This window comes from Ranitomeya imitator, chromosome 6 (genome assembly GCF_032444005.1).
Source record: "Ranitomeya imitator isolate aRanImi1 chromosome 6, aRanImi1.pri, whole genome shotgun sequence".
NCBI classification, from domain to species: Eukaryota; Metazoa; Chordata; class Amphibia; order Anura; family Dendrobatidae; genus Ranitomeya; species Ranitomeya imitator.
Genome location: NC_091287.1, coordinates 163,617,376 through 163,629,494, shown reverse-complemented (window position 1 = coordinate 163,629,494; position 12,119 = coordinate 163,617,376). Strand labels below are relative to the sequence as shown.

The following is a 12,119-nucleotide window of genomic DNA, read 5'->3' as shown; positions in this document are numbered from 1 at the left end:
TAGGGGCAGTGGGGAGGAAAGGTCTCCACAGCCCTCTTGGAGAACACGTCCGTGATAGGGAAATCAGGGACCACCTTAAAGGGAACCTGTCACCCCGTTTTTTGAGATTGAGCTATAAATACTGTTAAATAGGGCCTGCGCTGTGTGTTCCTATAGTGTATGTAGTGTACCCCGATTCCCCATGTATGCTGAGAAATAACTTACCAAAGTCGCCGTTTTCGCCTGTCAATCAGGCTGGTCAGGTCGGGAGGGCGTGGTGACATCGCTGGTTCTTCCTCAGCTTTACGTTGGTGGCGTAGTGGCGTAGTGGTGAAGACACAGCGCGCGATCTGCGCTGTCATCCCTTTCGTCGGTGGGGGCGGCCATCTTCCTGGGGCCGCGCGTGCGCAGATCGAGTGCTCTGCTGCACGGGGCTTCAGATCGCGGCGGCCATTTTCCCAAAGCCGAGTTTGCATCTCGGCTTTGGGAAAATGGCCGCCGCGATCTCTAATGCGCACGCGCGGCATCCCGCGGCCATTTTCCTGAAGCCCCGTGCAGCAGAGCACTCGATCTGCGCACGCGCGGCCCCAGGAAGATGGCCGCCCCCACCGACGAAAGGGATGACAGCGCAGATCGCGCGCTGTGTCTTCACCACTACGCCACTACGCCACCAACGTAAAGCTGAGGAAGAACCAGCGATGTCACCACGCCCTCCCGACCTGACCAGCCTGATTGACAGGCGAAAACGGCGACTTTGGTAAGTTATTTCTCAGCATACATGGGGAATCGGGGTACACTACATACACTATAGGAACACACAGCGCAGGCCCTATTTAACAGTATTTATAGCTCAATCTCAAAAAACGGGGTGACAGGTTCCCTTTAATGTATTCTCATAATTCATTCCTATGACTCTGAATATGCCCAGGCATGTTTCACCTGACTAAGACCGATACTGCTGACTATTGATTAAAGTTGTTTATAAGGTATAAGGTGAGGCCAATCTAGATGGGACTTAGGACCTCCAACACCACATGCCTTGAACCCGAGTTACCTGTTTATGTAAGAATCACCTGTCCACAGTTCTGCCCTTATTAGGAGTAAACATGATTAATTAAGAATGATCTCATATGTAATAAACAGCTGATTTGTGCAGGAACATGATGTATACGCCTACTCAAAAGTGTATATAATGTCCTTCGTGGAATAAACCTTATGGCTTGATCAGATATCACATCTGTCTCATGTCCATCATTCTCTGGAGAAACCTCACCCATTTGGCAGCCATCCAATATCCCTGAGGGTCTGACTTACAGACCACCCCAACATCCGCATAGGGCCAATAGTGCTTGGGGTGAGAGGAAAGATCTACGGGTACTTCAGTTGTAGCAACCTGAACACACTCCCTCAGACATCTACCCTCACAAGACTCACTCCATTCCAGAATTCTCCCAGAGGACCACTCTATATTAGGAGAATGGTATCGTAACCATGGTATGCCTAACAGGACCTCATCAATTCCCTCGGGAATGACTAGCAGGGAGATAATCTCCTGATGGAATGGAGATATGGACAAAGTAAATGAGATGGTCTGGTGTGTTATTTGTGAGGGCAGAGTCGACCCATTCACCACTCGTACAGTCACCAGCTTGGCGAGCATCACCAGGGGCATTGCGTGGCGTTGGGCGAAGGCAGATGACATAAAATTCCCCTACGCTCTAGAATCCACGCAAAGTTTGACTGTAATAGTGGTTGGGCCTAAAGTGATTGTCCCTTTGAATGACAGTTTAGAGGAAAGCGTCACCGTGTCTAGTGTACCACCTCCTACATCCACTAGACACTGACGATCTCCCAACAGCTGGGAACATCTAGAGGCAAGATGTCCTGACAGCCGGCAGACATGACAGACCTTGAGTGCACGAGCGGTCCGAGACTTAGATCCTGCTCATGACACCTCCTTGGCCTCATGTGGCTCGGACTCATGGACCAGAGATTCCAGAGGTATGGCGAAAGTGGGAGCCAACCGAAACATCTGCCTACACTGGGCTCGCTCCAACATTCGCTCGTTAAAACGAAGGTTGATGCGAGTTGAAACAGCTATTAGCTCCTCCAGTGTGGTGGGAATCTCCCTAGTGGTCAAAGCGATCTATACATGGTCAGCCAGCCCCCTCCAAAATACAGGGATGAGGGCTTTATCCGGCCACTCCAGCTCAGATGCTAAAGTCTGGAAGTGGACAGAAAAATGGCTGACCAAGGATGAGCCCTGTGTCAGTGCCAACAGTTGGAGCGCCGTATCATGAGTGACTTCAGGTCCCAAAAAGACTTGTTTCAGAGTGCTCAGGAACCGGAGAGCACTCTGCACCACATGATTGTTGTCCTCCCACAGCGGTGTTGCCCACTCCAATGCCCTGTCCGGCAAGAGGGATATAATGAATCCCACTTTAGCCCGCACTGATGGGAAACGTGCAGCCAGGAGCTCAAGGTGTATCGCACACTGGTTCACATATCCCCTGCATGACTTGCTGTCGCCAGAGTGCCTATCTGGCAGCGGGAGGCAGAATAAGGTCGGTACAGAGGTGGCAGTGGACAAACTAGCTGCAGCCACGCTATCAGCCTGAACAGCTACTGCGGTAACATCCACAGCTGAGGTTGTGCTCTCGAGAGCCGCCAACCTGCTTTCCAGCTACTGGATATACCGCTGCAGTCGCTGTTCGTCCGCCATTACTAGCCAGATCCAGGTGCTAGTATACTGTTAGGGCTGGCAGAACACACCGATTAAATAAGGAGACAGTATAGGTGTGTTTGCAGCCCCGGGTCCACCGTGCAGGAGTGGAACCTGCTGCTAGTGGATGGCGACACTATATGGCAGTACTACGCCTGAATAGACACTGGTTCAGTCACCTGGTCTGTAAAGAAGCGAACCCTGTTGCTTCACAGTGTCGCCAGGATTAAAGGTAATGATGTGCTCTGTTAACCTCACAGAGGATCACAGCTCTCTAATGGAGCAGCACAAACAGGAGAACTAAAGGAGTATAATGGGTATATAAATGTATTACATATACAAAGTGTGAATACACATATAGTCAAGCACATATAAAACAGTAGTATGCTTACAAAATTTAAATATAAAGTGCAAAAAGGATGGGAAAAGGGAAACAAGTATCCACCCGGTGTGCGGAGCCCAGAGTCTCAAACAGTCTGATACAATCAACAGACTGATAGTAAAATACACTGCAGGAAGCCACCTAAGTAGTATACAATGAAGTGACAAACAGTCACTAATAGTGAATATCTGGTGCTTACCGCAAATATAATGGGCTACACAGCACACCGGACCGGAACCAGGATAAAAAGATCCCCAGGTCGGACAGTTCCTGAGAATGAGACGGATCTGCTCTACAGAAGATAGGTTTCAAGCCCAGGCCGTTGCTCTTAAAGCACGCTTCGAGGCACGCGGCTATAGCCGAAGATATACCTTAGGTGGAGAGAGATTTACATGGTTATATTGGGGTGTTGTGATCAGTTCAATGTCCTTTTTGTAGTACGCTTATGTTACATATGGCCCAATCGGTATGCTGCCGACCTCTAGCGTTTATTTTTAATGTCTTCCTTATGTGATTTTATTGTTGTTGCCACGTTCTCCTACATTCTGTGTATTTTTCAATAAAGTTTATATTTTTTATATACATGCATTGGACTGCTTCGTATCGTGAGGTGTTTTGCCTCTGTTTCTTTGTATCCCACAGCGACGATTGTCCATATTGAGTCCATATAACATTGGTGTATATACTATCCTCTACTTCTTTTTGGGTATTTCACAGACATTTAACCAATGTTTTTCATTAGTGTTTGCTATAGCCGAAGGTGCATCAGGCGTGGCTATGATAGAGCCAGGAGGACACATCGTAGGGACCTTCTGTATACTACAGGTAATCAAGCCAAAACCAGGCCAAATGACTCAAAAATACGATTCATAACAACGTACAACCACAAATGGTGCAATATGAGAGAAATTCTCGCCCGACATTGGCCCATTGTATCAGACTGTTTGAGACTCTGGGCTCCGCACACCGGGTGGATACTTGTTTTCCTTTTCCCATCCTTTTTGCACTTTATATTTAAATTTTGTAAGCATACTACTGTTTTATATGTGCTTGACTATATGTGTATTCACACTTTGTATATGTAATAAATTTATATACCCATTATACTCCTTTAGTTCTCCTGTGTGTATTATTAATATGGAGTGGGTTGCCTTTAGTGTAGGCTTTGGGTCTGTTACCACTATTTAGTGTTAAATAGCCCTTCTTTTTCTCCTTATAAACATGTGCTCTGGAGTTTTTGTTCTCTAATGGAGCAGGTAGCATACAGTGGTCATACAGTCAGCATCAGCACACAAACAACTCCTCTCCGGAGGTGCCGGAATTCTAGTGGCTATATGCCAGCCCTAAATTCACAAACACAAACTCCTCTCTGGAGGTGCTGGAATTCTAGTGGCTATACAGCCGACCCTGAGCACATGCTGACACAGACCACAAAGTTGCTAAGCTCAAAAACATAAGTTAATACTAGCGCATGGCCATACGGCCATGGGAACCTTTTATAGAGAAAGCTTTCCAGGACCTTCCTAGTGGTCCAATAGGAACTGCTTCAGGACTTGAGCATGTGACCCCCGACCTCCAATGAGAGGTCGACCCTTGGGCATGCTCAGTAGCGGAAAAGCAGGACTTAGTCCCAGGAGCGTCTACTCGCCGCTGAACAGTGCTGGTTACAGTGGCTGAGCTTGGAAGATCAGCAGTAGCTAAGTGCACAGTATCTGACTGAGCCAGACGCTGGGACCGATGTCTCCACTGAGCAGACTCCACTGAGGCTGGAGAAGAATGGGAGACCGCAGCAGAGGTGGCTCGAGATTCCCCATGTACAGCGGTGGGAACTCGATGCCTAACATGGGATTTGTAATGTCTATGGTCTTGACGACACCTATGGTTTTCAGTCAGTGAGGACCTTCCGCTGTTCCTCTGCTGATCCTCATCCTCCTCTGTGCTTCTTCCCTCTAAGCTCCTCCACAATTCAACTCTCCTTCTGATTCTCTCTCTTTCCAGGGGTAGCAGCTCCCTCGTGGCTGCTCGGCCCCTACTTCTGCTCTAGACGTCCTTCTCCTTCCTCACTCCTCTCTCAGACTCACTACAAACTGACTGGCTCCTCCTCCATACCAGGATCCATAAAGTGTAAGGAAGCTCCCCTTAATCCGGGTCCTGATCTCCTTGTCCTGGCCTAGATTCAGATATGTTGAATGCAAGTGCCTTACCTGATAGCATCTCCCTTGCCTCCAAGCGTGACATCACCCTCCCTGAAGGGAAGGCAACATCACTGCCACAACCGGTTACCTGGGGTGTTGCACGAAGCCCAAAATTCAAATGGGCATGTTTTAGCTGGCATTGTAAAGTGATGAGGAATATGTATTCCACTATCTTGCTAACAATTTTGCATGAGGTAGGGACCTCCCAAATGTAGGAGTGAGAGCCCTCACAAATGTAAAAGGAAATACTAAAGCCAAAATGCTACATGTGAACATATGCTAAAAGGGGGTATATATATATATATATATATATATTTTTTTTTTTTTTTTTTGCATTATATACATGCAATTAGTAAGGGGGAAATGTTGCAATAGTCTGACAATGTTATTCCTAGAAACCATATGTGAGTCAGAAAGGCATGCAGGCATCTTCTCCATGCTGTTTCCATTTAGTTTTAGCTCTTTTCCGTCCAATTCAGCTTTTTCTCAGGTCCCCAGACCTGTTGGTTGGCTCCAGCAGAAAATTATTCGGCTTTCCCATTGACTTTCATTGGATTCGTTATTCGGTATGAATGCCTGGATATTAGAAATTATTTGTGACAATTTTCCCGAATCCAAATATTTCACTATTCGCTCATCACTAGTGTTGAGCGATACCGTCCGATACTTGAAAGTATCGGTATCGGATAGTATCGGCCGATACCCGAAAAATATCGGATATCGCCGATACCGATATCCGATACCAATACAAGTCAATGGGACATCAAGTATCGGAAGGTATTCTCATGGTTCTCCTTCAGGCCCTGGGATCCACAGGGATGTGTAAAATAAAGAATTAAAATAAAAAATATTGATATACTCACCTCTCCGGCGGCCCCTGGACTTCACGCTGCTAACCGGGAGGCTTCTTTGTTTAAAAAGCGCGCCTTTCGGACCTGTGAATGACGTCCCGGCTTCTGATTGGTCGCGCGCCGCCCATGTGACCGGCACGCGACCAATCAGAGGCCGCGACGTCATTCGCAGGTCCTTAATTCCTAGAATTAGCAGTTTTGTGAATGAGAATGACGTCGCGGCTTCTGATTGGCCGCGTGCCGCCCATGTGACCGGTACGCGGCCAATCAGAAGCCGCGACGTCATTCTCATTCACAAAACTGCTAATTCTAGGAATTGAGGACCTGCGAATGACGTCGCGGCCTCTGATTGGTCGCGTGCCGGTCACATGGGCGGCACGCGACCAATCAGAAGCCGGGACGTCATTCACAGGTCCGAAAGGCGCGCTTTTTAAACAAAGAAGCCTCCCGGTTAGCAGTGTGAAGTCCAGGGGCCGCCGGAGAGGTGAGCATATCAATATTTTTTATTTTAATTCTTTATTTTACACATCCCTATTGATTCGATACCGATACCCGATATCACAAAAATATCGGATCTCGGTATCGGAATTCCGATACCGCAAGTATCGGCCGATACCCGATACTTGCGGTATCGGAATGCTCAACACTACTCATCACTAATATTTACCAACATAGTATTTGTAGACTACAGGATGTAAGCTACAGTGTCAACATTCTGTAAGCAACTGCCACAATTAGAATAGGTCATTTTAAAACAAACCCCAATTGCAAAGTTGCTCAGTGTTTTTTTTAAACACATAGGTACAATAATAAAAATTAGTTTTAATGTATATAATAAATATTGATCATACACTTTAGGTCCGATTCATTAAAGCTTTAACCTCGGTGTATCTAGGTTTCCTGGCACCAGGGGCAAGAATTCAGTTTGGCGCCCTCTCCCACCCCAGCACATATGCGGTTTGCACACTTAGTCACGCGCCTATGAGCTGCTCTTCCTAATTCTCTCATTGTTCAGTGAAAAACAGAGAGAAGCAGGAAGAACACACTGTCTTCTCATACTGTGTGCAGCCTATGGAGCCCAATCTCTATACTGTGCCCCTTCATTACACTTCTCCTACTTGGCATACTGTCTCCTCCTCACTGATACCCTCACACTACTCAGTATCTTTTTTTGTGCCCACTCACACTTTCTTCCCCTCATACTGTCTGCTCAAATTTCTTGTTCCTCCTCATGTACGTCCCCCTGCTAACTATACTATCTGCTCACTTACTTACCCCCTCACTCTCCATATTTCCTCCTTGCACATGCCCCCAACTCCCCAAACTGTGTCCGCACACATCCCATCACCCTCATTCCCCATAGTTCCTCCTCACACTTCCCATCATCCTCGCTCCCAATACTATGTCAGAACACATTTTTCTCTTCACTACTCACTTTGTCCACCCCATCTCCTCACTCACCCCCAACAGAATATTATTCACTCCCCTTCTGAAAAATTCAATCCCCCTCCACACAGAAAATAAATCCATCCCCCTTCACACAGAATAAATGCACCCTGCCCCACACACACTAAATAAATTCCCGACCCCCGCACATACACACACTGAATAAATCCCCCACATACTGAATAAATCCCTAATCACACACACACAAAATAAATCCCCCACATACACACACACTGAATAAATCCCTGACCCCCCACACGCACGGAATAAATCCCTGATCCCCCACACATACATGGAATAAATCCTAAACCTTCCAACACACACTGAATGAATCCCTGACACATACACACGGAATAAATCCCGACCCCCCCCCCCCCCCCCGAACACAGAGACACACACTGAATAGATCTCTAACCACACACACACTGAATAAATCCCCCCCAAACACTGAAAAAATAAAAATAAACACACACTGAATAAATATTCATATACAAACACACATCCATCCACCCCACGCTGAATCTTCGGTGTCTTTAGCTCCGCAACCATAGGAGCACTTACCACTGAGTCTCTTCTCTATTCTGCGTGCCAGAGAGTGACATCAGCAGCGTGATCACCTGACCTGATCACGCTGCTGGCATCACTCTGACCCAGCGGTCAGAGCCTCACTTGTACTCGCATCTGTTAGACGCGAGTACAATTGATCCCTGGAAACCGGCATGCTGCAGCTTATATGTGCCGGCTGTCAGCTTGACAGCCAGCACAGAGAACGGCCGACTCCCAGTCCGGTGGGCAGCAGAATGCAGCCGCAAGGGGAGACACTATGGACCTCCGCAAAGGAAAGAAAAATATTAACCCTTCTATATCAGGTGTGACACCACAACTTATCTAATTCATAACAAGCTGAGAAATCTTAATCCAGTATCTGGCTGGAGTAAGTCTTTTAACATAGAGCATGGAAGTGCACGTCACTTGTCAGACTCTCCAGATTCATGAAGGGGCATTCACCTTTTCAGAAGCATCTTCCTCGGGCATGCTCCCCCATCAGTCTTGATGAATTGGGCCCTTTTTCTTCATGTTTCTCAAAGTCTTTCAAGCTGCCTCTACATATTACAGTTCACCAAACCCACCAGTCTTGGCTATATTGAAGAATGTGGGAATTTTGTCTTTTTTTTAGCATGACATCTTATTTATCCAAACACCAATCTAATGTTTATGTTATGAGAACTGCACATGATAAATACCAATATTGTAATTTTGCACCAATGGTATATCTGCTTAATGCAATGTCTTTTGTTCCACAGCATTCATATTATGTTGGAGCCCATACTTTCTTTTTGACATTTTGGACAATTATGAACTATTACCGATGACCAAAGAGCGCATCTATGCATCAGTGATCATTCAGAATTTGCCTGTTTTGAACAGTGCAGTCAACCCGATCATTTACTGCATGTTCAGCAACAAACATTGCCGGCTATCCAGGTAATTAAAAAAAACTGATGCCAGCATACAATGTCTAAATAATATAGTGGCTGTAAATACCGGTTAAAGTTTGATCTTTCAAAATATAAAAATAATTAACTTGAGCGCTAAACACCATAAATGTAAAAAAACAAGAATGCCAAAATTACATTTGTTTGGTCACAAAAATTTCTGTAACAAGCAATCAAAATTTCATATCTATCCCAAAATGGTATTAATAAAAGCTCACCCAACAGAAAATAAGCCCTCACTCAGCTCCACTGACCGAAAAAATAAATCGTCATGGGTCTAAATTTTTTTCACTATTAAAATTATTTTAAAACTGGATATGTTTGGTATCGCCATAATTATGTTGATGACCAGATTCATATTGCTAGGTAATTTTTACCACGCAATGTATGCCTTAAAAACAATACCAAAAAATGTCAGAATTGAATTCTTCTTAACAATTTCACTGCACTTCAATTTCTTTTCCTGGTTTTTGTACATTATGTAGTAAAATGAATGGTGCAATTCAATAGTGCAACGCATCCCTCAAACAACAAGCCCTCCTATGTACCGTATATGTGGCAAAAACTGAAATTTGCTGCTTCAGAAAGGGGTTAAACTTTTCTTATTGTAATGGCATAATTTTCCTATTATATAGGGGAAAGATAACAAAGCTCCTATAAATGTGTTTTTTTTTTTTTTTTTGTAGGGATCGCAGTTCGGGAAAACTTGCTGGCACCCTCAGGGATAAAACTGAAGGAGTAGAAATGCAGGTGGTATCCAGGCCAGAATACATCTGACATTTGAACATTTGATACCTTAAAGTAAAATATTAATATGCATTTGATAGCGCAAAAAAACTTGTAAATTGTATGATGGGCCAGTAAATTATGTAATAAAATTGAAGTGAAAAAAAAATCTTACTTATTTTTTAAATATATTATTTTTCAATTTATTCGTTTAGTTAATAAATTGTTTTTGAAAACAGATATTTTATTTTAATGTTCACCTATTTCACAGATAGGATATTAGATGCAGGAAGACATACATTACACCACAAGAACAATATTTTGTTTTGTGACTTTTGCTTTAGATAGCTAGTACAGGTACAATGTTACCAAGCAATATTATTGTTTGTCTTTATATTTGCATGGACATGTTCATAACATAATAAAGAGCTATTCTTATTGATTTAGGGGGAGAATACAATGCCTCACAGAGGTACTACAGCAAACCATTGAATCAACTTGTCCAATAAATCACTTTTATTAATTTAAACAATATGTGAACTTCATGTATTAAATACTATATACCCTTTTTAAATAACCTAAATCAATGATATCTTACATTTGCTGAATGCTTATGGATCGCCCCCATGGGGCAGTGGGGTACTCGGTACCGGGTCCTGCGTTTCACAGGGGGATGTCACGGTGGCTGACCCGGCCCTGGGACGTCCGTGTAAAAGGGAAAGGTCTTTAAAGGGATAAAGTTTGTGTTCGTAATGCCACCTGTGGTATTCGGTCAGGGAGACCGACGCTGCTTTAAGTGGCCCGCTGGGGTGATGTTATGGCAGCTAGACGGTATACCTTCCCACAGGTGAAGTGTGTCCCCAGGGCTTCCTGGTGTGAAAATGGTGGACGGTGAGAGGCACAGAGAAGAACGAGGACACAAAGTTGCAGTCTCTTTACCTTTACTGAAGACTTCAGCATCCACAGTCCAGGGCACCAGATCACAGAGCAGGCAGAGTCCGACCGGTTTGGAGGCCAATCCAAAGTCACCTTGTCCAAGTGGAAATCAGTAGCCTTCCCTTGCGCTGCAGTGTTGTAGTTCCTTACTGCTTAAGGCTTCATATAAGGTCCTCACAGATGTAATGTCTCTCTCTCTGTCCCCCATATAGGATAGGACAAACCCGTATGACTGGTGGCTTGAGGCTGTTTATAGGGACTCTAACACGCCCCAGCCTCCATGGGTTGCCACCATGCCTCCTGGGTGTAGGGCAAACAAATAACTTGCAATTAGCTGTCCTGCAGGTCTCTGGAGCAAAGCATAAATGTTCCTACTCCCTCGGTGTTCCGTCTACCGGGCTTCTGAGCCTTAGAAGGAGGCAGCCTGTGGAGGACTGGTCCCCTTCTGGTATCCTCTCCTTTGCTTCGACTACCTTCACGCTTGCTGCAATACAATTCTGCCTTCTCAATGTCTCTTTCTGGGAGCTGCAGCTCTGAGGGCATGCACAGCTCCTTTAACCTTCCATCCTCCTCAGACTCTGGTCTGGAATGTTCTAACTTTCCCTACAGACTACCAGTTATATATATATGGGGAGTGACCTAATAAATAGGAGCCGAAGCTCCCCCTGGTGGCCTGGAGTCTCAAATGTGTTGCATATTTGTGATACCTGGATGCAGTTATGCTTCTTTGCCTCCAAACGTAGCATCACTCTCCCCGAGAGGAAAGCAATACCACTGTGACGACCAGGACCCTGGGGTGCCGTACTTATAAACAATAACTACTGTAGTAAGGAAAAAAGCATGGAAAAAACACACCAGAGAATGGTACTGTAAAATATCATCAGCAATGCTGTGTTAGGCTAGTTTCACACTAGCGTTTTGCTGAGCTGCGGAGGGCTGCGGACTTCCTCCGTGAAACCCACGGCTGCACCTCCACCGCTCAGCTCCACCTGCATCCACATGCAGCCTGCGTACCTATCTTTAACATTAGGAAAGCAGGTCATGCGGATGTATGCGGATGCCTCCGCATGCGTCGTTTTGACGATGCGGTGACCCGCATCGAACGTAGCTGGTTGGAATTTCTTTTTTTCTCTGCAGCTTCAAAATGACGCATGCAGAGGCATCCGCATACATCCGCTCGACCTGCATACCTAATGTTAAAGATAGGTACGAAGGCTGCATGCAGAAGTAGGCGGAGCTGAGCGGCGGAGGTGCGGCCATAGGCGGGTCTTCACGGAGGAAGTCCGCAGCCCTCCACAGCTCAGCAAAACGCTAGTGTGAAACTAGCCTTAATTAAAGTCCCATGTACCTGTTATGCAGTGCTATGATATCACTGATGTCAATGCT

The 12,119-nt window shown here is 45.5% G+C and overlaps 1 protein-coding gene across 2 annotated transcripts in view; it reads left to right on the top strand.

Moving 5' to 3' along the window:
- The window catches only part of NPSR1 (neuropeptide S receptor 1), a 551,858-nt gene extending 541,535 nt beyond the window's left edge, over nucleotides 1–10,323 (top strand). For both annotated transcript variants that reach the window (XM_069732482.1, XM_069732481.1), the window contains 2 exons: nucleotides 8,880–9,060; nucleotides 9,758–10,323. In XM_069732482.1, coding sequence (XP_069588583.1) covers nucleotides 8,880–9,060; nucleotides 9,758–9,848 — 272 coding nt within the window. In that variant the 3' untranslated portion in view covers nucleotides 9,849–10,323. The remainder of the gene's footprint in view (nucleotides 1–8,879; nucleotides 9,061–9,757) is intronic.
- The last annotated feature ends 1,796 nt before the right edge of the window (nucleotides 10,324–12,119 follow it).